This window comes from Felis catus, chromosome B4 (assembly GCF_018350175.1).
Source record: "Felis catus isolate Fca126 chromosome B4, F.catus_Fca126_mat1.0, whole genome shotgun sequence".
Lineage (NCBI taxonomy): Eukaryota > Metazoa > Chordata > Mammalia > Carnivora > Felidae > Felis > Felis catus.
In genome coordinates, this window is record NC_058374.1 from 76382834 (window position 1) to 76410110 (window position 27277).

General features: G+C 59.0%; 2 protein-coding genes across 13 annotated transcripts; one reads left to right on the forward strand and one right to left on the reverse strand.

Moving 5' to 3' along the window:
• On the forward strand, positions 1 to 17606 carry KCNH3 (potassium voltage-gated channel subfamily H member 3). 5 transcript variants are annotated; one of them, XR_002159716.3, is made up of 16 exons: positions 3 to 640; positions 2101 to 2334; positions 2814 to 2948; positions 3721 to 3854; positions 4294 to 4537; positions 4934 to 5091; positions 5177 to 5384; positions 9283 to 9564; positions 9860 to 10059; positions 10509 to 10758; positions 14012 to 14229; positions 14991 to 15322; positions 15710 to 15816; positions 16053 to 16186; positions 16449 to 16525; positions 16647 to 16709. XR_002159716.3 is itself a non-coding variant. In XM_003988667.6 (15 exons), the coding sequence occupies exons 1-15, from the start codon at positions 565 to 567 to the stop codon at positions 17241 to 17243; spliced, it is 3252 nt and encodes a 1083-aa protein (XP_003988716.2). In that variant the 5' UTR covers positions 6 to 564; the 3' UTR covers positions 17244 to 17606. The 5 variants fall into 5 exon arrangements, 4 of the variants coding, with proteins under 4 accessions (XP_044917690.1, XP_019690440.2, XP_003988716.2 ...); XM_003988667.6 differs by lacking the exon at positions 16053 to 16186 and having other exon boundaries at positions 6 to 640; positions 16647 to 17606; XM_045061754.1 differs by lacking the exons at positions 3 to 640; positions 16053 to 16186 and adding an exon at positions 660 to 813 and having other exon boundaries at positions 16647 to 17606.
• Positions 17597 to 26913, reverse strand: MCRS1 (microspherule protein 1). 8 transcript variants are annotated; one of them, XM_003988668.5, is made up of 15 exons: positions 26732 to 26887; positions 25450 to 25569; positions 24791 to 24929; positions 24285 to 24423; positions 23514 to 23672; positions 23254 to 23363; positions 22305 to 22413; positions 21905 to 22043; positions 19630 to 19705; positions 19236 to 19264; positions 19027 to 19119; positions 18759 to 18841; positions 18514 to 18601; positions 18151 to 18278; positions 17597 to 18033 (listed from the first exon to the last, which is right to left on the reverse strand). In XM_003988668.5, exons 2-15 carry the CDS (start codon positions 25457 to 25459, stop codon positions 17947 to 17949), a joined length of 1389 nt encoding a protein of 462 aa, XP_003988717.1. In that variant the 5' UTR covers positions 25460 to 25569; positions 26732 to 26887; the 3' UTR covers positions 17597 to 17946. The 8 variants fall into 8 exon arrangements, with proteins under 8 accessions (XP_003988717.1, XP_019690443.1, XP_044917692.1 ...); XM_019834884.3 differs by having other exon boundaries at positions 25376 to 25569; XM_045061757.1 differs by lacking the exon at positions 26732 to 26887 and adding an exon at positions 26344 to 26534.
• Between the last annotated feature and the right edge of the window lie 364 nt (positions 26914 to 27277).

Below are 27277 nucleotides of genomic sequence, written 5' to 3' on the forward strand. Positions count from 1 at the left end.
GGGGGTAGGGGGGCCGCCGCCTCCCCTGCCCCCACCGAGGTCCCAAGGGGAGGGGATCCCTAGGCGGGAGGCCTGTCCCTTTAAGGAGGCGGCCCTGCCTGGGTGTGCCCGTCTCCATGGTTACCCCGGTGCAGGCGGCGGGCGCCGGAGGAAGGGAGGGAGGCTGCCTCCTCTCCCCGACAGACCGAGGGAGCTGCGGGGACCCGGCGCCGAGCGGAGCCCGAGCGGGAGCCGACCCGCAGCCGAAACGGGAGCCGCTGCCGCTGCTGCCGCCGCCGCGAGCGGAAGGTGCGGAGAGCGCGGCGAGCGCGGAGTCTGGAGCCCGGCATTCGTGGGCGGCCAGGACGCGAGAGGCCGCGCGCCATGCTCCGGGCCCCGACGGCGGGGACGCCCCCTCGCGCACCGGCTGCTGGCCGGGCCTGCGAACCCGGGGTGGGTTTCAGCCTCCGACGGCTGCGCTAGGGGGCGCGGGGCCCGGTGGGGGGCGGCCGAGCTGGGCGCCCTCCCCCGGCGCTGAGCCCCCGCGCCCCGGAGGGATGGGGCAGGCGGCCACGGCCGCCTAAGATGCCGGCCATGCGGGGACTCCTGGCGCCGCAGAACACCTTCCTGGACACCATCGCCACGCGCTTCGACGGCACGCGTGAGTCTGACCTTCACTCCACTGGCTCCCAGAGAAGCCGTTCCCTGCCAGGGTTCCCGCAGGTCCCGCTCCCCGACATCTCAGCCTGGCTCCTTCCTGTTCTCACCCTCTGTCCCCAACGCCCTGATTGTAGCCGGGACCACCATCTCCTTCCGGACGCCGTTTCCCAAAAGGTCCAGGGTCAACTTTACACGAGGCTGGGCAAGACGGCCAGAAGTCTCAGGGTTTGGGGCCCCGGATGCTATTTGTTTGCTAGAGATCGAACCCCTACCTAGTCAATCTAACCCACCCTGTTCCTGAGTCTGGCGCTATCCCACCGACTAACATAGAAGTGGAGGGGCGGGGTGGGGGGCGAGGGAGAGGAGCGGTGCTCAGGGACAGCCCGAGGGTTCAAAAATCAGATTTAGGAAAAAGGTTTGCAAAGGAGATAGAGTAGGCGGGATTTAGGAGCACACTGTTTGTCCAAGCTCACCTCACCGCCTAAACTCACCAGCCTAAACCCACAGGACCCCTCTAGACCCCCAAAGATAGGTTCGGGTATTCCTACCAAGATTGGGGAAGTTTGGAGTAGGCGACCAGAGCTTCTGGATCCTGGGTTTCCAGGGCTCTGAGCACAGGGAAAGTCGTGAAAACCCCCTCCCTCCTTCTCCTGCTCCCTCACACTCACCCCCAGTGGGGCTTCCCAGCTCTCTGCTTGGCACACTTCATGGTCTTGCAGTTCCTGATAGGTGGTGGGAGCCCATCACTGAGCAGCCCCCTGCCCCAATACACACACACACACACACACACACACACTGGCTTCTCCATCCTGCAGCCTGCTGATTCAGTGCCCCCCACTCCCCAATACATTGCTGGCTTCAGGCAGTGCTGTGCAGCTACCATGCTTACACCCCCATTTTTGATCACATTCACTAATTCCTGAGCCCCGTCAGGCAGCTGGGGTTCAAAAAAGTACAGGCTGAATGGTGGCCTGGACCGCCTCCCATCCAGGTGGGTTCCAGTGAGAGGAGCCAGACAGCCATGAATGGACCTGGCAGAGGTATGAGTGGGGCTGTGGCTGCTTAGAGCTGGTTGTACAGCCCTCTTTGGGCATCCCAGCCCTACCCTATACCCCAAGCTGCTCAGGACTCGGTCCAGAGGGCACAGTTCCCACACAGGGCCCCATTCACCAACCTTGGTGTTGATTCCTGAATATACACATACACATGTGGCTAGGAGTGGACCCTTGCAGGGCACTGGTACACAGGTGACACACTGATTCCTGTTTATAAACTGCACCTGCCTGCCCTAACCCCAGCCACACACACACACACACACACACACACACACACACACACACACAGAATTCTTGGGTTTCCTGACACCCACCCTTTGGTTGCAGGCATTTAGGAAAGAGGGGTGGTAGACCCTGTGCCCCCCCCCCCCACCCCATGCCTCCTCTGAGAGGTGCTCTCTTGCAGACAGTAACTTCGTGCTGGGCAATGCCCAGGTGGCGGGGCTCTTCCCCGTGGTCTACTGCTCTGATGGCTTCTGCGACCTCACGGGTTTCTCCCGGGCCGAGGTCATGCAGCGGGGCTGCGCCTGCTCCTTCCTCTATGGGCCAGACACCAGTGAGCTTGTCCGCCAACAGATCCGCAAGGCGCTGGATGAGCACAAGGAGTTCAAGGCTGAGCTGATCCTGTACCGGAAGAGCGGTGAGGGGCCACCTGGCCAGCCCACCTCACTTTTGAGGCCTCACCCAGCCTGGCACCCACTCCATCCACTGCCCCTGGGTTCCATCCCCATCTTCTCCATCTCCCCATCCCGTCCTGTCTTCCCACATCCCCTTTCCCCGCCCCATCCACTGTCCCTTGGCTTCTCTCTTCCATCCCCACCTCAGCCTCAGTCTCCACTCAATTTCCAATCTTGAGTTTCCCACCTCAGCGGAAAAATGTCCCGGTCTCAGTAGGACAGGTCTATGAACACACATGTCTGATGGTCATCTCTGCTCTCCTTTGCCTCCCCCCGCCCTCTCTGTTCCATCAAGCCCTGTCCTAAATGGAGCCAGGCCACCGCTCCACTCCCAGAAAAGCCCCCATCCTGCTTGTGTCTTGGCGGGGGGTGGCAGTGGAACCTCTGTCACCTCGGGCAAGGTGGAGAACAGGAGCTAGGCTAAGTCTGTCTTTGTGCCCAGGGCTCCCATTCTGGTGTCTCCTCGATGTGATACCCATAAAGAATGAGAAAGGGGAGGTGGCCCTCTTCCTGGTCTCTCACAAGGATATCAGTGACACCAAGAACCGAGGGGGCCCTGACAATTGGAAGGAGACAGGTGGGTGCCCGTGGGGCTGTTGATTTTAGCTGCTGTGGGTGGGGCCTTGGCACCCAGCTTGGGCTCACGGGTCCCCCCACCCTCTTGCACTCACTGAGTCCCACTTTGCTGGGTGAGAGGCCTGTGCTGCTCTCATCTCCACATGCCCAGATATGAAAAGCTTGTTTCCAAAGAGACCAGTTGAGACAAAGTTGGAGTTTTGAAGTCAACTTTACTAAGAAACGGAAAGCAAACAAACTCCGCTAGTGCCTGCGAAGTACCATTTTCGGACCAATTAGTGGGGCCCAGTGCAGACCCACTTGGTACCTTTCCCTCACACAGAGCTGACGGGGAGCCCCATCCAAAGCCCTCTTTTAGTCCCTGGGACCTTTCCCCTCTTGTATCCTCCAAGGACTGGGGAGGCCTTAAGGCCAGCTCACAAGGCTGTCACTGGGGGCAGCTGGGGATGCTAGGGGTACTCTCCATCCCCCCTACCCACCCCCCAGCCCTGGGAACCACCTCCCCACTCCTGTCTCAGGCCTTTCCCTATGGAGATCCTCTCCTGCTTTTGCCTTAATCCAGACCTCCTTCTCCTGCAAGTTGGCATGGGGAAGAGTGTCTATAAGTGCCCCTGGAAGTGAGGATGCTGGAGTCCCCAGCTCTAAACAGACTAACCAGTCAATGAGTCAGACTGGCCCAGGTCATGGGCCAGCGACTGGTGTCCTCCACACAAGACCCTAGCTAGGGGGTGTGGGCACTCCCCCCACCATCCTCATGGGCCGCTCTTTTGCAGGTGGTGGCCGGCGCCGATATGGCCGGGCAGGAGCCAAAGGCTTCAATGCCAACCGGCGGCGGAGCCGGGCTGTGCTCTACCACCTGTCTGGGCACCTGCAGAAGCAGCCCAAGGGCAAGCACAAGCTCAATAAGGTGGATTGCGCATAAGGGTGTGTGTTTGGGGGGCAGGGCACCGTAGGGGCAGGCTGAGGAGATGGAGGAGGGGAACTAAGCCCAGCACAGAGAGGATGTCCAGGGGACCACCCAGGCCCCACCAGCACTTTGGGTTGTGACTGAGGGAGGGAATGTCAGATGCCTGATCCATCAAAGATAGAGTCTTGGCCCTGGAGTCAGATGGGACTTGGATCAATGTCGGCTCTTCCCCTAAACGGCTGTGTGCCCTCAGCTAAGTCAGTGGGCTCTCTGATCCTCAGTCTTTTGATCTGTAACATGAGGGCTCTAATGCCCGTGTCAGAGGTTGCTTTGAGTATGCAGGGAGAGAAAGGAGGTGGCTGCCTGTCCCAGACCCTATCCAACTCAGCTTCTATAAATTTCCTGTCCTCCCTGGCTGGACCTGCCCTGCCCCCCTCAGGGGGTGTTTGGGGAGAAGCCAAACTTGCCTGAGTACAAAGTAGCAGCCATCCGAAAGTCACCCTTCATCCTGCTGCACTGTGGGGCACTGAGGGCCACTTGGGACGGCTTCATCCTGCTTGCCACCCTCTACGTGGCTGTCACCGTGCCCTACAGCGTGTGTGTGAGCACAGCCCGGGAGCCCAGCGCCGCCCGCAGTGCCCCCAGCGTCTGTGATCTGGCTGTGGAGGTCCTCTTCATTCTTGGTACGTGTGCCCTGTGCCTCCCACCCCACCCCATGCCGGGCACCCCTCGGGCTTTGATGGGGATAGTCTGCATGGCTTCCTGTGCCTGCTGACAAGTGTCCCCCACGCCCTCCCCCTGTTTGTGACCTGTGGGCTTTGAAATCAAACCTAGGTTCCAAACATACCTCTACTGCTAATGGGTTATATGACCCTGAGCTGATGATAGCCTCTCCAAGTCTCAGTTTCTCCCTCCATCAAATGGGCATAACAGTATCCACCCTTTAGAGTTCTGTATGAACTACGATGGTAGGGGGCCCCAGGCCATGTCAGATACCCAGTAAAGTGTCAATGCCCAGTAAGGTGTGGCCCCTCCGCTACCCCATGCTGAGTCCCACCCCGACTTCTGACTTCTTGCAGACATCGTGCTGAATTTCCGCACCACGTTTGTGTCCAAGTCAGGCCAGGTGGTATTTGCCCCAAAGTCCATTTGCCTCCACTACGTCACCACTTGGTTCCTGCTGGATGTCATCGCGGCGCTGCCCTTTGACCTGCTACATGCCTTCAAGGTCAACGTGGTCAGTGTGGCTGGATTGGGTGGGCTCTGGGGCAGGGCTGGCGGGGCCGGCCCTGGGGTGACCTCCCTGTCTCCCCCCACCTCAGTACTTTGGGGCCCACCTGCTGAAGACGGTGCGGCTGCTGCGGCTGCTGCGGCTGCTCCCGCGGCTGGACCGCTACTCGCAGTACAGTGCTGTGGTGCTCACCCTGCTCATGGCTGTGTTCGCCCTGCTCGCCCACTGGGTGGCCTGCGTCTGGTTCTACATCGGCCAGCTGGAGATCGAGAGCAGTGCCTCGGAGCTGCCGGAGATCGGTACCAGAGGCTTCCGGCGAGGGGGGGGGGGGGGGAGGGGAGAGTGTGTGTGTACATATGTAACAGAGGAATATGTCTGCTCGAGTGTGTGTGTGTCAGGGAAATGTGAGTCCACGGGTGTGTCTGTGAGCTGATATGGGGAGTCAGGGATGTGTGCAATTCTGCATGTGTATCCGGGGCATACATGCAAGTAGGTGTGTGTTTGTGAGAAGAATGTGGGGGCTGGTGTGTGTGTGTGTGTGCGCGCGCGTGTGTGCGCACGTGCACACAGGTGTGACTGTGACAGAGCCACTACCTTGAGGTAGGCCTGTTCTTCAGCAGCCAGGCATAGTGGAGAAAGCCTGGTGGGCCCGGGGGAGTCCTACTCACCCATCATGCCCTCCTTGTGGCCTTAGCCTTTGTCACATTCTTCAGGCCTCTGCCCAGCTGAGAATCAACCCTTCTCAGGAGAAGGCCGTGCAGGGAGCCACTGCCCTGGGTACTTCTGGTGCCTGGTGCTTTTGCACCACCCTCTCGGAATCCCGCCCCCCACACCTTGCCCTCTAAGGCCTTTCCCCACTCTTGTCATATGCAGGCCCATCCCTCTCAGCTGCTTCTCTGCCCTCCCCCAGGCCTAAAATGCAGCCTTTCTCTCTGCTCCGCTGGTGTACTCACTCTCCTTCACTTCACCTCTACTTCCACTCCTCCCTCTGCTCGCCTCCCACTCACATCTTAACTCCTGCCAGGAAGGCTCCCACCCCCACCTCTCCACCCAAAATGGTACCCAGCAGGTTGCAGTGACCTCCTAGGGCCAAACCCGCATCCCCTTGAAGTCCCTGTGGCACCTGACTCTGCTAACCACACCCCTTTGAACTGCTCTACCCCTCTGCCCTGAGCAATGAGGCCCTCCGTCAGCCTCCTCCGCCCTGGCCCTGTCTCCCCCCCTCACCTTGTCCCCTGTCATTCCATGGTGCCACTACACCAGCTCAACCTCCATCCTTCCTCTAACTCTGAACCATTCTGTTCCAGCCAGTTCTAACTCTTCATACCCTGAGGCTCCAAAACCGAACACACCTTCTCCCTCCCTTGCCCTCCAGCCCTCTGGTGGCTTCCCAGGAACTGGCCTGTAGTGCTTGTTCCAGTCCATGGGCAGCAGGCCAGCTGCTCAGATGGCCTTGCATGACCATCTGCTCCTTGGTGGGGTCACCAGGAGTCCAGCTGGGCCTTAGAAACGTGCTCCGATCAGTTCCCAGGGCCAAGGAGGCTCTTGCAAATCCTCTGTCCCTTGCCAAGCCCGCGGAGACTGGTGTGTGGCCCAGAGGCCCACTTGGATATTCCCCAAAGCTCTAGTTGCCGAGCACACGGAATCGGGCTGCTGCAGGCAGTGTCAGCTCCTTGGCACCTGCCCTTCCCAGAGGGAGGCTGTGATGGAGGCGGACACGGCGACACGGTCAGTGGGTCGGGAGATAGATAATAGTGATGCAAAGCCCTGATCCCAAAGTGGGCTGAGACACCATATCCCCAGGTCAGTTTGCACCCAAATAGGGCCACTCTTGAGTCTCCGGTCCCTGTGGCTCCTTTGTTCTGACCACCTCACAGAGGCTGCTCAGCTGATGGGAAGAATATCTTTCGCTCTTGGAGGGGCTCTGAGTCCCGCCATGGAGAACATGGGCAAGTGGGGGGCTGGCTGTTTTGCAGATATTCGTATTAATTCTTGCACCCTAAGTTCTGGAGTAATTTCATTCTATTTTGGGCTGGTACTAGCTCACATTAGGGGAGTTTCCAAGTCCTTCTTCACATCATCTTCCCCTTCTTGTTTCTCCAGAGAAGCGACTCCCCAGCTGGGTCAGAGCCACACCCAGACCTCCCAGAGTCCAGCCCCAGAAGGGATTTCTGGAGGGGAAGTGGCGCCCCCTCCTGGTCTGGCTCTGGTCTGGCTCTGGGAGGTCCCTGCCCCCCGGCTTCCCTGCCTGGGTTCTGCCTTGCTGTGGGTGGTGTAGACACAGAGTTCCTTCCCCCTATTCCCGTTAGCCCCATAGAGATGGGCTGCATTTTCAAAAGATTGTACTAAATGCTGAGGGCGATCACTCGGGGCATTTCTCGATGAAAGCCACTGGCCTCCGGAACAGCTTCCCTGCACCACCAGCTCCAGGAGCTGCCAATGCCCCATGGCCAAGACAGAGAGGACAGGCCCCTCTGGAACCTTCCCCTCATCCTCCTGCTTCTCACCCCTTGCTGCCCACTCTCCTTACCTGGAACTGGCTTCAACTCGGGCCCAGCTGAAGAGCGACTGACGAGCTTGGCACACTCCCGCGAATCCTTGCAGCACACGTCGAGTCACAGGAGAGCAAGTCCTCACCTTGGCTCAGGCCTTGACACATCTCCTCAAATTCCTTAGCAGGGAATTTGATGCCCCCAGTATGAACTGCACACTCCAGCTAAGCTGAGCTACTGCTTGCACGTGTCACCATCCCTAGGGATGGCCCAATATGGTCCTTCCCTAAATCGGGAACAACCTTCTCTCAGTTTCTCTGAGTCAAAACCCTAGCCATCCTTGGAGACCAAACACCAATGTCCTCTCTTCTAGGGAGCCCTCTAGCCCTAACCCATAGCATGTCCGTTTGAGCCCCATCACATGGCCCTCGGGTGTTGTGCATGAGGCACATGTTTGTGAGATCGCTGAATAAACAGGTCTGGGGGTGAGGAGGGGCGTAGAGATGGCAGGGAGAGTGTGTGTAAGGCGTTCGGGAGAGTGTGGAGCAGAGACGCTGGGTGTGTCAAGGTGGGAGTGGCAGAGCGCATGTGGAGAGGTGAGTTCCATTGCAGCCACAGACCCTGAGCCCCCTCTCTGCACCCGCCCTCTGTGTCTCCACCCTAGATCAGCCCTCTCTCCCTTGCTCCCCGTGACCCCCGGTTCTGCCAGGATCCCTGGGACCTCTGTGGACCCCAGGAACCCCCATCCAACACCCTAGAGTTCCCACAACCTTCCAGCTGGGCTCAGAGTGACTGTGGGTAGCCAGAGCTCCTGAGAGAGCCCAGTACTCAGCTCCACCTCCTGCCAAGTCCAAGCCAGAGAGTGTGGGATTGATGGGGGGGACTGGGGCACTCTCAGCTTCTGCCCAGTGTCCCAGGCTGACCCATGTCTGCATGTGTGCTCAGGAGCCTCTGTGTGTGCACAGGTGCCTGCCTGTTTGTGGCCTTTGAGTGTGCTTACCTGTGTGCTCGTGTTTGCCTCGCCTACCTGGGTGTCTGAGTGCAAGCACCTGTGTGCCCTTGTCTCTCTCCCAAGTGCGCTGAGGCTTTTCCTGTGTGAGTGGCTGTGGCTGTGCACCTGTGAATGTGCTCATACGTGTGTGTCCTCATCCTCTCAACTGCAGAGCATGTCTGTGGCCTTGATGGTGCGTATGCACGCGTCCACGGTGTGCTTGAGAATGCGAACATGGGGTTGGGTGGTTTGTGTGGTCGTGGGAGGGGTGAGGGGGAAGCAGCCTTTGGGAGCAGGTGAGCCCAGAGAAAGAGCAAGAGGAGTCTGGGTGGACAGGGCAGAGGAGGTGGCCTCACCTCTCCGTCCCTGGGAACAAGACTGGCCGGTGCGGGCCCTGTGCCCCTCCAGCCGGGCCCGTTGGCTGGGATCAGTGGCAGCCACGGGAGAGAGGGTGCAATGTGCCTTGCTCCCTTCTCGGCACCAGCAGACGCCAGCTGGAGAGACGACAGCCTCGTCCTCACGTGCTTGTCTTGGTCAGGGTCGAGGGGGTGGACAGGGTGTGCTGGACAGGCAGAGGAGGAAAGTGGTGGGAAGACATGGGGGGGGGGTCTGCATCCACATGGCCCCCGCCCCGGGGGAAGCAGTGGGCACACGTGCGCCTGTGGTGTGGCAGTGCCGTCCCGCTTGCTTAGGTGTGCCCTGTCCCCTCCCCAGGCTGGCTGCAGGAGCTGGCCCGCCGACTCGAGACCCCCTACTACCTGGTGGGCCGCAGCCCTGTGGCAGGGAACAGCTCCGGCCAGAACGACAACTGTAGCAGCGTCAGCGGGGAGGCCAACAGGACGGGGCTGGAGCTCCTGGGCGGCCCCTCGCTACGCAGCGCCTACATCACCTCCCTCTACTTCGCGCTCAGCAGCCTCACCAGCGTGGGCTTCGGCAACGTGTCCGCCAACACGGACACCGAGAAGATCTTCTCCATCTGCACCATGCTCATTGGCGGTGAGGCCTGCTGCTCTCCCTGTCCTGGGCCCACTCTCAGATTTGTGGCTCCAGGTGGCCCCAACACCCCGCCTCCCCCCAGGGCCCCAAGGTCCTTCTCAGAGGTTCTTCTGCTTTTGGGGACTGAAGGAACACAGAGCCAGGGCCAGGGGAGTCCCGTGTGGCTGCAGGACTCCCTGCCACACAGCGGCCCGTGTCTTGCCTAGGAGACTTGGATGGTGGGAGGGAGGACAGATGTGTCCAGCGTGGTGTCAGGCCGGGCCTGGAGGTGACCCCCTCTCGCCACCCTCCCCAGCCCTGATGCACGCGGTGGTGTTTGGGAACGTGACGGCCATCATCCAGCGCATGTACGCCCGCCGCTTTCTGTACCACAGCCGCACCCGTGACCTCCGAGACTACATCCGCATCCACCGCATCCCCAAGCCCCTCAAGCAGCGCATGCTCGAGTACTTCCAGGCGACGTGGGCTGTGAACAACGGTATCGACACCACTGAGGTGCGCAGGCCTCCAGGGCTGGCCCTTCCAGCCTTTGCTCCTTCCAGGAGTATGCGCTTGGCCTAAAATTCCCAGGAGTGGGCTGGGGGGCAAGGAACGCAAAATCCTGGCTTCTGCTCCCCGGGAGTGGGCAGTAGCATGGGGCAGAGGGCAGTCAAAAAGCCTTGAAGGCCTTTCTCCACCCTTGTTAGGCCTGGAGGCTCTGCTCACCGACATCCGGCTCTGGGCCTGGAGGAGGAAAGCCAAGCAGCTCACGGTGGGCTAAAGTGATGGGAGGGGGGCAGAGGCAGCCTCCCGCACTGCCGGTACAGGCTACAGGCACGGAGCCTCAGGTCCCTCCCACACTTCCCCTTGCTCCTAAGGCCTGTGGGATGGATGTAAAGAGGGCTGGCTGGAGGCTGCCTTGCATTCTGCCACCACTAACCTCCCCACCTGCTTCCCCCCTGCAGCTGCTGCAGAGCCTCCCAGACGAGCTTCGAGCAGACATCGCCATGCACTTGCACAAGGAGGTTCTGCAGCTGCCTCTGTTTGAGGCCGCGAGCCGTGGCTGCCTGCGGGCACTGTCCCTGGCCCTGCGTCCCGCCTTCTGCACGCCTGGCGAGTACCTCATCCACCAAGGGGACGCTCTCCAGGCCCTCTACTTTGTCTGCTCCGGCTCCATGGAGGTGCTCAAGGGCGGCACCGTACTTGCCATCCTAGGTTTGTGAGGGCAGGAGAGGAAGCGGGGGTTTTGGGGGAGGTGGGTGGAACCAGGGCCCCATCAGCAGAAACGTGGACAGGGGGCACAGGCAAGGCCGCCCGCGGAGAAACAGCCAGGACGGAGTCAGGAGAAGCCATGGCGCAAAGCTCCAAGCAGACAAAGCTCAAAGCGGACCCAGTGACCACCGGGTGGCAACACAAGGAGGTGTTCAAGGCTCCCTGAGTGAGTGGAGGACCACCAGCCTGCAGCCTATGAGGGGATGGGGGGGATCAGCAGTTCCTGCCAAGGAGAAAAATCAAATGCTAGGGATGGCAGTGTTGGAGAGAGTGCTTAGGCAGGGCTGCAAGAAGGGAATGAGAGCTGTTCTTGTGGGGCCCCTCCACCAGGTCAGGGGAGAGGGGGGCTGTGCTTTCCTAGGGCTGGTCACAGAGCAGGCCCAGGGTCCCAGCGGGCAACAGCAGGGCTCGGACTCTGCCTATATACTTCCCTTCTTGGCAAAAGAAAGAGGTGGAAATGGGTCGAGTCCCTGGACAAGGAAGAAGAGATTGAAGTTGTGGGATGGGCGTCAGAATAATGCTGATCCCAAGGGTCTCACTGCGGGGCTGGCCCTTAGGTGTTTCAGCTCACACAAACCTCACAAAACCCCTGGCAGAGGCACTGGTGTCGTGCCTGTTCTGCACGGAAGGAGCAGGAGGCTTGGAGAGGTTCATGAATTGGCTGGTGGGGTTAGAACCTAGTCTGCCAACCCTAAGGCTTCAAACACTGTGCTTTCAGGAGCTCTGATCAAGGGAGCGCCGTGTCCCCAAGGAAGGGCACAATTTCAGGATGGCAGGCTGTACACACCGGGCTTTAGGAAGGCACACGCAAAGCACTCCTGGAAACACAGAGCTGAGGGTGTCCGTGGCTGTGGGAGGCTCCCAGCAGCGCCCCCAGCAGGCAGGAACTCTGTGACCTGTTTGGGTAATGGAGGGCCTCACAACAGGGGATGGAAGGGAGGTGAACCCTTGGCCAAGTGCTTGTAGACTCACCGTGGGGGTGGCTGACGCCTGGAGGGGCTGAGGTTTGTCACCAACCTGGAGAATTAAGAAGACTAGATGCCCAGAAGCTACTGTGCGTCCCTCCCCGCCCCCCCCGAGGAGGATGATCTACCAACAGGAAAAAGAAATACCATCAAAGGGGTCTTGGAGGTAAGAGAGGTGAGAGGCTGCCACACCTTTCACCTTGAGTCTTCTGGGAGTTTGGCTTCCCGACCCAGATGCCTTTTATGCCAGGACTCCCAGGAAACGGAATTATGGCCCCCCCACATATAGCTGGCAGTCCTTGAGAAATGCTGGAGAACTGGAGAGATTCGGAAGGGCAAACAGACAGATTTTGACAATTGCAGACTGGTCAAGACTGACGAGCGGATTATTAAACAGATGGTTTTCATCTCGGAGCCGAGGAAGCAGTGTGGCTGGGAGCTGGCATTGGTCCTGTAAGAACATCTCCTCACTGCTGCCACGCACCAGGTTGCAGAATAATCCTGTTCACTATTAAGACGAGCCTCAAGAATGTCCGCCACCTTCACCTCACTGCCTGCGTCCCCAGCACTGGAGCTTTTGCCACCTTTGATCCATCCTGTGCCTGCACACACGTTCCAGAGGAATTGTTTCCTCTGTTGACTTGATGGCTCCGGGTGCCCCGCTGTATGCCCGGTTCCCCACAACCTGGTCTTCTGCTTTGCCTTCACTCCTGCCCCCACCTGCCTCCTTCGCTGGACATCCAGGGGCCTCCTGCCTGCTGCTGGCCGCTGAGGCTCACCGTGCAGCTCGTGGCGTCAATTCTGGCCCCTACCTCTGCGTATGAGCTAACAGCTAAGCACACACAGTCGGTTGTGGGGGAAGGAGGCAAGAGAAGAGAAGTGGGCTGGGTGACAGTACCAGGAAGACCTGAGGGGGCTGGAACGCTGAGCTGGAGGTTCCGGCTGCAATGCCGGCCTGGAGGGCAGTCTCTGGTCTGAGACTGATGGCATGGAGGCTCTGTCATTGGTCTTGTCCTATTTCTCGATTCTATCTCACCTCTTGGATGAAGACAAAAAATACACACTTCTCTTACTTCCAGATGACACACAGGAGGGAGAGCTCATTCATCAGATGAGCACATTGAGATCCAAACAGCTCTCAGAAGGAACCAGAAGGATGGCCCGAAACCAAGAAAATACAATTTAACAGCAATGCTTTCTACACTTAAGTTTGAGCAAAAGTCCGTGAACATTTACAGGAGCTGCTAAGCTCAGTCCTGCTGGCAGCACGAGCCAGCCCACGGTGGAGGGTGGCAGCGATCCATCTTCTTCCTTGAGGGTAAGGAAACGCTTTCCAATCTTGCGAACTCCGGCAGTGGGCTGAGCTGCCTTGTGAAGGCGGCGAGTGCTCTGCCTACGGCAGGCCGTCTCTGTTGGGAATGATCTACAGGGGACTCTTGTCCAGAGGGAGAGAAAGGAAACGAACTTTGATCGTCTCTGTGTCAGTCACTTTACCTACACTAACTTGCTTACTCCTCACACGTCCGTGATTGGAGGCACTCTAGTTCATTGATTGTAAGATGCACATTTTCCCCCTGTAATTTAACATCTCTGAGATTGGGATACGGACTCTAATTGATGCCATTTTACAATTGCTGTCAGCCAGGTGGCAGTCCCAGCTGGGTGGTGGGAAAATCCTACATTGACACCTTCTGGTAAGATCAAGAAAGCACCAGGACCCAGTTCAGTACAAAATCCGTCCCGCAAGAACCAGGGTTCAGGGAGATGAAGAAGCGTGGCTGCCTGACCTCTTCACTGTGCCGAGCTGGGCACTAACCTGCTGGCTCCTGGATGAGCCCCACCTGAATCACCTGTGAGGCTTGAAAGATACCGGATTGTGGGGTCTCCTGCAGATGTTATAGGTAGAGATGGGGCCAGGGTTCCGATCTACAGACAGCCTCCTAAACCACCAGAATTGTTGACCGCTCGGTTAATCTCAGAGCTAAACTTCAGGTGTGTTTCAGGACAGTGGCTTCCATCCCGGAAGTGCTTGAGCTCCTGGGCCTCAGTGCTTTTCACTCCAAGTCTGTCTGAGGAGCGGGGGGTCGGCCGGAGCCTGGGCCCCTCTGCCCGTCTGGGTCTTGGCTCCGAAGGCCCCACTCACCTCCCAAGGGAAGCTCAGCTGCCTCTGCTTGACCCTCTGTGCGTGGGCTGAGGGGCAGGGCTTGCTGACCTCTACTTCCGCTTCCCAGGGAAGGGTGATCTGATTGGCTGTGAGCTGCCCCGGCGGGAACAGGTGGTCAAGGCCAATGCTGATGTAAAGGGGCTGACCTACTGCGTCCTGCAGTGTCTCCAGCTGACTGGGCTGCACGAGAGCCTCGCACTGTACCCCGAGTTTGCTCCACGCTTCAGCCGGGGCCTCCGAGGGGAGCTCAGCTACAACCTGGGTGCCGGCGGAGGCCCCGCAGAGGTGAGGGCACCGGGAATGTGTGCGCAGGGGGCTGGGGTGGTGGCTGGTGAAGTGGGCAGAGGCTGGGGTTTGGGGAGGAGCCGTGTGAGCGCCTGGCCTGGTGTTAACACCCCCACACGTTGTGGGGGGTCTACACTCTCCCGTCTCCTGCCCCTTCATACCCACGCTGTCCTTTAGAGCCCAGCCCAGCCGTGCTCCGCCAGCCCTGCCGGCTCTCCCCGGCCCGCCCGAGACGGCTTGGCCTGGTCCACAGCGGAGTCTTAAGGGATGGAGGCTGAGGCCACACGTGAGGGATGGGGCCCCTGGGCAGGGCCGGGCACTAGTCCTCCAGGCTGCCTCCGAAGAGAGCCCTGCGGCTCTCCCTGCTTCCTCACCATGAGAGACAACTGCTCTGAGGGGCTTCGAATCTTCCTGGCTTCTACCACTAGTTCTAAACCAGTTTTTAGCACTGTGTTCCCCCGGATAGTTCGGTTAGCCTGAGGGACCAGGTAGAGGGGTGATGTATCCACATTTGCCTAGAATTTTGAAGGGCAGCAAATTCCTCCAGGGCTTGGTGGCTTTGTGGTGGCAGCAGAAGAGCAGTCCCCCACCCACCTCCTTTCACCGCCACGAGTAACAGCCTCTGCCTCCGAGGGTGGGAGATCTTGGGCATCCAGTTTAACAAAGATGGCTCCTTCTAGGGAGATGAGGTCACGGGGGGCAGGTGACTGGGACACGGTAGGGGTTATCCAGGCTGGTTCCCTGTGCCCCACTGTCCCCAGGCAGACACCAGCTCCTTGAGTGGTGACAACACCCTTATGTCCACACTGGAGGAGAAGGAGACGGATGGGGAGCAGGGCCCCGCGGCCTCACCGGCCCCAGCGGACGAGCCTTCCAGCCCCCTGCTGTCCCCCGGCTGCACATCCTCCTCTTCCGCTGCTAAGTTGCTATCGCCACGGCGAACCGCGCCCCGGCCCAGGCTAAGGAGCAGAGGACGGCCGGGCAGGGCAGGGGCTTCACAGGCTGAGGCCGGCCCCTCTGTTCACCCTCGAAGCCTGGAGGGTTTGCAGTTGCCCTCTGTACCGTGGAATGTACCCCCGGATCTGAGCCCCAGGTAAGCAGGCCCTGGGCCCCTGTGATCTGGCAAAGATGGTGGCGATAGCCCTGGGGTCCAGCCAGGCACATTCCTCCCCTGGGTGTCCATCCTTCCATCCTAACCGGTCCCAGCCTCCTCCACGAAGCCTTCCTGGACTCCACCTTCTTGCGGCCCCTCCCTAACCGTTTGGTCCATGGCCATTTACTGCTCAGGATTCCCGCTGTGTCCTGTTGCTCAAGCTTGGACCCCCCCCCCCTCCCCGGCAAAACTGAAAGCTCCTGGAGAAAGGGACCACGTGTTACCTTTCCTGGGCCCCGAACTCCAGGGAGCTCCTGTGTGTGGACACTAGGGCACCACAGTGGTTGCCCGTGGATTGATTTGTTGTCCTGGCACCCGTGTCCATAGGGTAGTAGATGGCATTGAGGATGGCTGTGGCTCCGACCAGCCCAAGTTCTCTTTCCGTGTGGGGCAGCCTGGCCCGGAATGCAGCAGCAGCCCCTCCCCTGGACCAGGTACTGAGGCCCGCTCCGAGGTTGGGGGGTGGGGGGCGGCGGCAGGTGGGCAGGGCTGCCTCTCTGCCCTGCGCACCCCTGAGAAACCGGCGGGGTAAAGACTTCTTGCCTCTTGTCCTTCCCAGCCTGCATGGTTTGGGCATTTTGGTGGTTAAGACCAGCACTTTGGTGGTCGGGAAGGGGTTTGGATCCCTGCGGTCAGCTCTCCAGCAGCAAGATCTCGGTTCTCGCTCCAGCTTCTGGTCTGCAGTACGGTTGTCGTGCATGTTAAAGAAGATAATGTTGCTAAGACCCTGGGGAGGATAGAGGGCTAAGGGGGAAGCAGAATTGAAAGTGGTCCCCAGGCCACGCAGCCCCGAGAGCGGACCAGGTAATGAGCTCCTGGGAGCGGTCGTGTGTCTGGAGGACAGGCGCAGAGGGCAGCGTCCTGAGGGGGAAAGTGTGGGGCAGTGTGCCCAAGGGCTCCTTGCGGTTTGGGCAGAATTCGGCAACTGGGGCAAGGCTGGAAGTGGCCGTGGCTGGCATCAGGCCCCGCCAGGCCAGTGTGGTCTGTGCTAACTGGGGCAGAGGCCTGGACCCCATGCCTGGCCTCTTCCTGGTGCTGGCTGGTAACCCTAGTCTACTCTTTGCAGAAAACGGCCTGCTCACTGTCCCCCTCGGGCCCCGTGAGGCAAGGAACACAGACACACTGGACAAGCTGCGGCAGGCGGTGGGTGAGGGGCAAAGTGGAGGTGGGGAGGGGAGCCGAGGGGAGGGGGGCGGGCGCTGCCGTTGTGTGAGGTCCAGACTCCTCTCTAACCTCGCCCTCTTTCCTGCCTCGCTCCCTAAAGGTGACAGAGCTGTCTGAGCAGGTGCTGCAGATGCGGGAGGGTCTGCAGTCACTTCGCCAGGCTGTGCAGCAAGTCCTGGCGCCCCACGGGGAGGGTCCTTGCCTTCGGGCATCGGGAGAGGGGCCGTGCCTAGCCGGCACCTCTGGGCTCCTGCAGCCTCTGTGTGTGGACACTGGGACATCCTCGTACTGCCTGCAGCCCCCAGCTGCCTCTGTCTTGAGTGGGACCTGGCCCCACCCTCGTCCAGGGCCCCCTCCCCTCGTAGCACCCTGGCCCTGGGGCCCCCCGGCCTCTCAGAGCTCCCCTTGGCCTCGAGCCGCAGCTTTCTGGACCCCCACCTCTGACTCAGAGCCCCCGGCCTCAGCAGAGCTCTGCCCCGAGCCCAGTACCCCTGGCTCACCGGCCCCCGAGGAAGGGGCTAGGACTGGGCCCCCGGAACCCACTAACCAGGCCGAGGCTGCGAGTACTGGAGAGCCCCCGCCAGGGTCAGGGGGCCTGGCCTTGCCCTGGGAACCCCATAGCCTGGAGATGGTGCTTATCGGCTGCCACGGCTCTGGCACAGTCCAGTGGACCCAGGAAGAAGGCACGGGGGTCTGACTGCCAGCCCCAGAACCCAGTGTTGCCAGACACGCTGCCGTCTGCTGCTCTGCCCGAACTCGGGGCGGCAGAGAGAGTGGCAGCCGCTCCCCAGGACTCTGTGCTGGTCCCCGGCTCAGGGCAGGGAGCCTGAGACTTAAAGAGGGCCCGGCCCCTGACTCTCAGAGTGGGCTGCAGCTTCAGGGGCAGGCCCCAGGCTGGGAATCTTGGTGCCCCGCCTCAGCCTGCTCTCTGACCTGTCTCTGCAGGATGGAGGACAGGCCTGAGGCCGAGGGATTCTGCCATCCCCTGCATGTGTCCCTGCCTCACCAGTCCCATTTTTTATATTAAAAAATATATATAATAAAAAGAACTACTTTGGAACTCGGTGCTTTTTATTTACAAAAGAAAAATAATAAAGGAAAAGTCTGAAGCCAATCAGCTGGAGACAAAGGGAAAAGGTGGGAATCCGAGGGGCAGAGAAGGGTGGTCTGCAGAGAGAGAAGGGGAGGGGCTCTGGCTCTAAGGAAGCCGGAGGGTTCCAGCCTCGAGGGGCTTCCCAAGGACCAGCCCTGCCCTCCCACAGAGGCTCAGATCAATGGGCCAGCTGGGTCTCCTCCTGCCCACCATGGTTTTTCCAGGAGCCTGAGTTCCTAGCTCCTAGGGGCTGGAATGGCAGGGGAACCGGAGGCCAGAGAGAGCACACGGGTCCCGCCACCACTCCTCACTGTGGCGTTATCTTGGCGGCCTCGGCCCGAATAAGGGCAATGAGGTCTTGGTTGATGAGGAAGACGAATCTCAGGCTGGCGATCTGTGGGCAAGAGAGAAAAGCGGCTGAGGACAGAGGTGGGACTGGGGGCCAGGCCCACACACCGGCCTCCCACGCCCCGGGTCTCATCATGACCTCTTCACCTCCCTCCCAGCTCACCTCCACCACGGAGTTGTTGCTGAGGCGCCATTTGGAGCCACACAGCACAGGCCGTCCATCGATGTAAATGGGCCGCCGACCCTCATTGGCAATGAAGAAATCACCATTATTTTTCAGCTTGATGACACCTGTGGGGATGGAGAGGCGAAAGGGATGAGGAGACAGGGGAGGCCAGAAGAGGGCCTGCAGTCCCCACACACACTGCTTCCCGGGAACAGGCTAGAAGGCACCCATGACTCCCAAGTTAGAGATCTTGAAATGCCAGCTGCTCAACCCTAGCGGGTTCCCATGGAGACCAAGCTGCAGGGCCGGAGGGCAGCGAGAGGCTGGGAAGGACACCCCCACACTGCCGCCTGCCGGTACCTTGCTTCCGGGAGATCTTCCAGGCCGGACCCTCCAGAGACAGGTCCACATCAATCTGGTTATCCTTGGTTGCTCTGCCCAGGGTGATCTGGGGAAACGGGGTAGGTGAGGGCTGGGACCTGAGGAATGGGTCTACACAGGTCAGGGAAAGACGAGAGGTCAGGGGCCAGACACAGAAGAGGTCAGCGAGGACAAGACTGGCGGAGGAGGGAAACCCGGGGAAGCAGGGGCCGGGCCCACCTTACCTCTCGGGAGCGCATCAGGTACCGCACCATGCGGCCCCGCAGCACCGCCAGAGTCTGGTTGTCGAAGTCAGGAGAGCTCATGCCTGCGAGGGGGAGCAGCTGGTGTCACGCAGAGCCCGCCTGAGGGCCGCGGGGTGGAAGGCAGGGAGCCGGGGCGTGGGTAATGAGGGCGCAGCCAGCCAGGCAAGCACAGGGGCTCTGGGTGGGGCAGAGGGAGCTGGAGCGGGCTCCCCCCCCCCCCCCCGCCCCGGGTCCCCCGCCGCCTCACCTGTGATGCTGTCTACCAGCACCTGCCACTTATGCAGCTCCTGTTCCAGCTGTCGAATCTCTCGCTTCTGGCGCCGGTCGGCCACCGTCAGCTCTGGGGTGAGGCAGGGTGGTAAGCGGGGATGCTCTGAGGTCATCAGCACCTCGTACCGATGCTTTGTGCTGGCAGGGGCTTCCACCCCCTAACGGTCCCCACCAGGGTACACTTACCATGTTCTAGGACCTCATCCCGCATGTCCCTGTGGGAAGAAGGGGGAAGGAGGAGGAATCAGGATCACCTGCTATTACCATCAGGTGCTACTTGGCTCATTAGGGTGTTCCTCAGTCTCTCAGCTGAACAACCCAGGAGGCTGCTCCTCTGACCTTGGACTAGCCTCCTTCCCGGGGGTGGGGGGGGGGGGTGCTGAAGGCATCGGGCTCAGCAAAGAGACCAGGTGCCAAGAGCGGCAAGCGGTGCACAAGGCTGGGTGTGGGCTGGGCCCGATTCTCAGCAGCAGGAGGCCAGGTTGGGCAGTGCTGCCCAGGGAGCTCTGGCCCACCCCAAGGGGGTGGGGGGGGGGGGCACACTCCACTCTGTACCCTGTCTGTGGCCCCAGACACTCACTTGAGCTTACTGTCATCAATCAGGTCTTCTGCGTCGGAGAAGTTCAGCACTTGGTCCCCCTTGGGCAGCGGCTGCACTGAACAAAGGACGGGGAGACGGTCAGCGCCGCCGCTCCTACTCCACCCTAAGCTGCCGAGCAGCAACTGAACTAAGGGGACAAACTGTGAAGACAACCTGTGGCAACAGTTTTGCGTTGCAATCAATAGGCAACAGAGCACAGACCAGATTAGACTCCCTCTTTTGGCACAAAGAATTCCTGACATTAGCTATGGGCAGAGGTGGTTCTAGAAAGAAAAGGGAATTAAGGCTGACTTTTCGTGTGTGCTTTTCAGTGTGCGAGGGTTCTCACACAGCCTTGAACTAAGGAGGGAAGGCATCGCTTGTCAGCTCCCCTGTGCACACGAGGGGACAGACACAGGAAGCAGGGTTAAGCCATGTGACTCAGGGTTAGGACAGAGGCAGGACCCACGCTCTATTTTTCTGACTCCAAATCTAAAATGCTCCTCCGACATCATATGCCCCCAAATATTCTCTGCCACACTCAGCAGGGGGCAGAGAGAGGCACATGCCGGTCAAGTGCTCCTCAGGATGTGCCAGAAGTGAGCTGCCCCCCCGTAAGCCAGTATTTTTCAAACTGCGGGTCATGAGGTATTGACAGTCATGAAATTAGTTTCATTTCTTCCTCCGCCCCCTCCCCCCAAAAAAAGAAAAGAAAAAGAAACAGGATAGAATAATATCAGAGTCCATTAGATGTGTTGAGAATAAATAGTTCCGTGGAAGTTTTTCCGTTTTTTTTTTTTTTCTGACCAAATTGCAAAAGGGGATGGGGGCCCACAAACTCTGAGAACTTCTGCCTTAAGGCCAGCTGTTCCCAGGACTGCAGTGTCGCTCAGTAGTTAGTGGCTGTGAAACCGTCGGCTGGGGAGTTTGTCAACACCCGGGGTGTGGTCACTGTCTGCCCGGGGAAGTGAGGGGGGCTGCACAGGAGCCACAAGTGCTCCACACCCTCAACCCCCTTAGGTCAGATTGTGTGGGAAACAAGGGACTGGGACAGTCATCCCCCCCCCCCCCCCCGACTGCTCCCCCACTACAGCTGCCTGAAATCCCACCAATTTAATACTCAACCAACTTGAGAGCCAAGCAGTGTATCTACCCGGTTCCTAGGACCTCCCAGCACTAGACAGCGAAGGAGAAATCAAATACCCACAGAAAAGACTCTTGGAGAGAAAAATTAAACCTCTGAGTTAACAGAGACGTTTACACAAGATAACTTTCAAAGAAGCCAGCTACAGCAGCATAAATCAACTTTATCTGGTGTCCACTCTCTGTGGGAATTCGGGGACGTCGGAGTCTGAGGCAGAAGCAGAGCTGTGGAAGCTGCGGGAATAAAGAGGGCTGCCCACTAACTGCAGAGACCCTCAGGAAGGAAAGACAGGGCATCCCTGCCACGATCTCCTCAAATCCTCTTGCAGGAGTATCTTCTGATAACCAGGAGCAGTAGGACCCAGGGAGTAGGCGGAGCGCACAGGCAAAGCCTCATTTCCAGAACAGTGCGGACAACTATGGAGACGCTGATGGGCAATACCATCCAGGAAGGGAGGGCAGAGTGTGTCTACACTACGCTTCACCACGAAAGCCTGATCCCAAATCCCAAGTCGAACTGAAGAGCCTCCCGCACTTTAGTCAGCTGACTTTCCCCGAGTTTGTCATCAGGAGCGAGAACCTGCTGGTGAGGAAGAGGTGGGCAGAGAGTGTTCTGGCCCCTGGGAAAGGAGGAAGGCAGGGGGCCTGGGTGTGAAGGCCCAATGGGAATTTCCGCATGGCTCCAAGGCAGCGAGAAGGAAAGTGGAGAGAGGGAAGGGGCAGAAAGACAGAGACCCTACCACCTCTGGGGGGGAAATGGGGAAAGATAAAGCAGTGCAGGGGACTTTCACCTTTTATTCACTTTCAACGTTATTCACGAAGACTATGTTAGCGTATTGTTTACATAATAGCGAAATATGTTAAAAACGACAACAAAAACAGGAAGTGGGAGACAACACTGCCATTTAGACTTTTTGCTCAGGATTGCAGACGGTTTGGGCTACCCTTACCATGCTGCTGAGTGTCATTCCAGCCACTTTCCTTCCTCCTGGAAGGAAGTTTTGCTGCCAAGAGATGCAAGACACTGGGGGCCACTGAGGGATCCGTTACTGGGCACCTGAGGGCAACTGTGCCCAGACAGCTTCACACTTACACGCACACACCCACTCCGCCAGCTCCTGGAGCCAGTTACCTGTCTGGTCCTCTAGTAGGTAATACTGCTTCATGAGCTGCCAGTGGGCCTGCAGAGCCTTGGCAGTACGGGCCAGGTAGAAGGCATCAGGGTGTCTGTGCAGCAGGTCCTGGAAGGTCTCCAAGGTGGGCTGGCTGGTCTGGAGGGCAAGAAGCGTGTTCTCGGCATTTGGGTTTTCTCATTCCTGTCTCGACCTCGTCACCCCCACCCCGTCCCCACCAGGAGCTAGGAGAAGTGAGAGGGAGCCGGTCTTGGCTCTTCCTAAGGACCCCATCCACAAAGGCCCCTGCCAATATACGAGACCTGCCGGGCACGTTTCCGGGCAGTGGGGCCTCCCCACATCCGTAGTTTTCCCAGTGGTTAGGTCCCCACCCTGCCCTTCTCTGCTCCTCAGCCTTACCGATCCCACTTTGCTCAGCAGCTGCTCCTCAGCCTTGCTAAACAAGGCCTTGCTCTGGATGGCGGCAATGGCTTCTGGGTGCAATTGTCTCATGGCCTGGCAAGCCAGCCTGAGGGGGTAGAGGGAGAAAGAGGGCAGGGTTGAAGGGAGGGGGTCAAGCAGTCAGGGGTTCCTATAGGCCTCTGAGATCCAGAACTAGAGGCCAGGCCCTCAGCAGCACCAGCCGAAGGCTTAGCACTGCACCTGTGGCCTCACGCGTTTGTTGGAAGCGTAACAGGCAACTCAACAAACCGAGTTTCCAGTGTTCACCTCCTCGAAGACACTCAAGGCACAGCCTCCAGAGACCAGTCCCGAGGGAGATCCCGAGACCACCCACTGCCCACCACATCCTCTCTCCAAAGCTGAGCCCTGCCCGCTTCCTGTCAGGGCCGTGGCTACAGCTTAAATGGTGTTAGAGACCGTGGAACAGAAGATGGGTGGTAAGCATCCCGCCAGCAATGACAACACTAAACGAAGTGGCTGAGGAGGAAAAGTGTGCACGGCGTATGCACACAGGCTTACTTGAAACTTGGACTGTTAGGGGCCTTGGTGTTCTTTTGTTCCAACTCCTTCTTGTGGAGGTCAGTGGGGAAAGGATGGAAAGTGACCTGCCCAAGACCACCCTGGTGGAACGAGGGCTCCTGGCGCTCATTCGGATATTTTTTCCAGGCTGCTTCTGCAGCTCCCAGATCCCTGCTTCTGGCATCAAGCCAGGACTAGCCGGGTTGGCAGCAGGAAGAAGCTTCCCTCCCAAGCCTGCCTGGTTTCAATATCATCCCAGAGGATGCAAGGCCCCATGAGTCCTGCCTCCCAGGCCGCTCCCTTGGGCCCTTGTATAGTTCTCTCTGTTCCAGGAGCCAAATTCTAGTGTTCCTCGTCCCTCCATGCTGCCAGAGCTGGCCCCACTCACTTGGAGATGACCGGATCGTAGAGCAGGGCGTACCAGCGCTCCTGGACTTCCCGAAGGGTGAAGCGGCAGCTGAACTTCACGCCCAGGTGGACAGATGTCAGGTCGTTGGTCTGCAAGGCCCCAGATGGGTTGGTCCCAGCCCTAGAGCTGGGAAGGACCCTTCCCCTGCCACCCCCAGGGTGCTGCTGGGCTAGTGCAGGGGCTGGGAACCGCAGGCCGGGGGAGAGGGGGGACGTGAAGCCTGCAGTGGGAAGCACTACCTGCAGCACAGCATTGATGAGCAGGAGGTCATCCGCTGGCTTCCAGCGGCCCAAATCCTTGGTCACCTGAAGTGGCTGTTTGCTCTTCTTCACGCGCTTGGTGAGTCCAGGGGTTGGGGCTGGGCTGGGCGGCACGGGAGTGCTAGGGGCCTTGGACACCTGAGCAGAGGACAGGAAGAGCTCAAAGCCGGCATCAGGGCAGATGGGGCTTTGGACCCTGAACTTCACACACTGTGTGGTGGCCCTGGTCCCACCCAACCATAAGCAACACAGGCAGGAGCTCGGCTTTCTAGTCCCCACCCCTCCCCCTCCCACCTCTACCAAAGTACTTCTACATAATCCTTGAACATATGGGGTCTTCTCTTTGCTGGTGGCACCCTCAACCCCAGAGTGGAGGGTGGGTGGGGAGGATACCAGGAAACCACTCTTATTGGTACGGTGTCTAGGGCCAGAGCAATGCCACCTGGGGGTTATTTTTACACCCAGCAATGCTGGGAACAGGCTGTCTGCTCCCAGAATAGATGCACGCTCCATGCCTCCCACACAGAATGTGATACAGGACGCATTGACAGGGTGTGTGTGTGGGGGGGGGGGTGCAGCAAGAAAGGGGGAGTAGGGAGCGATGGGCTCTCAGGAGGGAGGCATCTGAGGTTGGGGCTGAGGCCACCCGATTTTCTCACAAGTCTCCTTTGCCAGGGCCCCTGTCAGCTGGCAAAGGTGGTGGGGAAAAACAAAATCTGGCCCTGGCCCCCACATCTCCCAATCCCTCACCTTCTTCTTCTCACTGGAGGAAGGTTCACTCCCCGAACAGCGCCCTGGTTCCACCCCACTGGCTCCCTTCGCCCGGGTAGAGGACTTAGCCAGGCTGCTCTCCACTAGCTCATCATCAAACTTCTTCCTCTTGATGAACCTGTGGAGAGTCCTACCCAGTGAGCATCCCTTGCCCCTTCCCTAGGACCCACCTGCACACACTCAGCCTCTGAAACAGAGCAGGTTCCCGGCTGGGTGCTAACTGCTCCGGCTCAGTGGATGGGGCACGGAACTGCTATGCTCCATCCCTCTGAGATGACAGGGTATTGCACCACAAAGATTCCATGTCAAAGACCTCAGATCGCCCTCCCTTGGCCCATATCCCACAAGAGGGATTTGGTAGGAAAAGCACAAGGCTCTGCCAGTACTTAGGCTCCAGAGGGGCTCGGGTAGCCACTGCAACAGTGGTGAAGACATGTAGCACCTAATGCCCTTGCCCAGTTCCTGGCCCTTCGAACCCTTACTACCTGGAGGAGCTTCTCCGTTTAGGGATGGTGCCCAAGGCCTGGGAGGAAGCCCGCTTCTGCCCTGCCAGCGACTCCTCATCCTCTGAGCGGCTGGCAGTGCCTGATGCCATCAGAGATGAATCTAGCAGCCCCTGAGAATCTAGAAAAAGAAAAGCAGTGAACTCAAGTCTCCTAAGTGCCTAGTAGAGCCTTGAGCCTCTGAACATGGGACCCCTCCTCTGCTCCTCCTCCCCCTGCCAGCCCTCCTGGCCCTTCCCCTGCTTCCTTGACATTTGAGGTTTTAATGTGGGAGTTCCTTGGCCATCCAGATCCCATCTGGGCTCAGACCTGGCCCAGACCTTCCACGCTGGGCAGTTCTCCCGGTGCCACGTGTCATGTCGTGCAGCACATGGTGCTCAGGTCAGACTGGTGATGCCGACACACCGGGCTCTGGGCATAACTGCTCCCTCTGCCATCAAAATGCAGCCGTGCCAAAGAGCGGCAGCTCAACAGCAAGTCAGTCAATTGTGGCCTCTGCCGAGAGGTACGTGGGTGGTGCTGGCCCAGGGGGAGGTGGCAATGCCCAGTCAGGACGAAAAGACATACGTGCCAGGCACGGGGTGGAATCAGCAGATGCTTGGCGCCTGAGCGTTTGGGGAGCTGGCCTGGCCTCATACTACCTTTGTCCATCCTCTTACAGTCCCAAAGCCACTGGTTCCAAACCACAGGGCTAGGAGGAAGGGTCCCACAGGCTCATCCAAGGATTCTGACCAGGTGAGCTTAGAGGCTGAGAGGAGATTCTGCAAAGGAGAAATAAGGCTCCCTGAGGCACAGGTTTCCAATGGGCCAGCCCCACCTTCTACTGGAACAGCTCCCCCAGGATCCCATAAACTAGGGAAGGCATAAGGAGAAGAAACACAAGGCTGTATTCTGCCATGACCCTGATAAACCAACAGCTTTCTAAAGGTCACCGACATCTTTTAGAATATAAAAGCTATGGACTCCAGGAAAATGTACAAACACATAGCATTTTAGGGGGTCCACAGACCTCTATGATTCTACTCACAGTCGCTAGGAAGGGCCTCGACTATAAACCAGCAGGAAACAAGGGATTAGTGGCTCACTTTTGCTTATCTTCGCTGCCCACTCAGTTCAGCAGCACCACCCTTGCCTTTCCAAGCCAAAGCAGGGAAATGGAGATCGAACTCTAAACTGTCCATCTAATTTTTATTTTCATTTTCAGCTTTGGCTGAAGATTTAGCGGGTGGGACTGCGTGGAACCTAAAAAAACGCGGTTTGGTAACTGAGCGAATTTCCACCGCCCTGGGGCGCCTGCTCCTAACCCCAGAGAACTCAGCTACTGGGGACTCTCTGGGCGTGCCGCTTGCGGGCCCCGCCCCTTCAGACCAGGGCGGCTCTCCGCACAGTTTTCTGGCCCTGCCCCCAGGTGCTCTAGTCGCTCGGCTCCGTAGGATACGGCTGGGAATCTTGACACTTGGGGGTCAGGTGAAGGGTAGCCTGAGGCTAAGTCTGGGCCCCCTTCCTTCCCCGGCCCTCGTTCTCCGAGTGCACACCCGAGGTGGGGGAGTAGTGCCGGTCTGTTTCTGGAGCTCGGAATAAGAGTGGTGAAGTCAGCCCTGAAACTCAAAAGCAAAGCACCGAGTGCACCCAGATGTCCTCGCTGCCTTGGGTTAAGCCCCACGAACTGGTGGCGAGGGACAGGAGGAGACTAACTCCCAGGTCAAGTCTCACCCCACCTTCGCCTTGCCCACCTTTGCGCATGCGTAACATCTCGGACCAGATTCTGGCCCGGTCCGGCCCACGCATGCGCAGATTTTCGGGGCGCTACCGGGGCGGGGCCCCAAACATTGTGGGGGGGGTCTTCCCCAGCGGCACTCTGGAAAACTCCATTTCGCCCCAAACTCTGCTCAGAACCCTCAGAAGCGAACCGCGAGGTCTCACCATTCCTAGGCTGCCAGCTCCAACAATTTCTCCGCGGCGACGGCAGCAGCCGCAGGGCCAAACCCGGCTTCCGTGAGACACATCTACTTCCGGGTCTGCGAACTAGGGGAGGCGCGATCTCTTCCGGTTCGCCCCGGGAATGTGATGAAGGGGGCGTGGTTACGGCAGGGAATGGGCCGACTTTTTGCTAATAGTCGAAATGAAAGGTTTTCACAATTGGGACAACATAGGGGGAAACATGAGGGATTATAGGCCCCAGAAAGATTACTCGCTTGAAGAGAGTGATTAATGGAAAGGCGAGGCTTGGCGTAGGATAGACTGAGAGGCGGGCTGGAGGTAGGGTGGGCGGGGGACCCCACTTCGGCTTTCGAATTCCCACGGGATATAGGAGCCTTTGATGGTTTCCCAGGGGCAACGATGTATTTGATTCTCCCAGCGGTTTTAAAGAAACTGCTGTGTGTCGGGCCCTGTGCTAGGCACAACACGGGGAGATGATGTGGCGTTCGCTCCAGCTGGAGAGGTGTGGCGTACAGAAGGCGGGGAGGT

Bases quoted from the DNA above. Each gene is read 5' to 3' on its own strand.
- KCNH3 (XM_003988667.6), top strand. From the start codon at position 565: ATGCCGGCCATGCGGGGACTCCTGGCGCCGCAGAACACCTTCCTGGAC. The intron at 3,855-4,293 runs GTGGATTGCGCA...TGCCCCCCTCAG, and splicing joins GCAAGCACAAGCTCAATAAG to GGGGTGTTTGGGGAGAAGCC. The intron at 15,323-15,709 runs GTAAGCAGGCCC...CCGTGTCCATAG, and splicing joins CCCCCGGATCTGAGCCCCAG to GGTAGTAGATGGCATTGAGG.
- MCRS1 (XM_003988669.6), bottom strand. From the start codon at position 25,166: ATGACACGTGGCACCGGGAGAACTGCCCAGCGTGGAAGGTCTGGGCCA. The intron at 24,930-25,117 runs GTCTGAGCCCAG...TTCTTTTTCTAG, and splicing joins GCGTGGAAGGTCTGGGCCAG to ATTCTCAGGGGCTGCTAGAT. The intron at 23,364-23,513 runs GTAGTGCTTCCC...GGGGCCTTGCAG, and splicing joins TCATCAATGCTGTGCTGCAG to ACCAACGACCTGACATCTGT.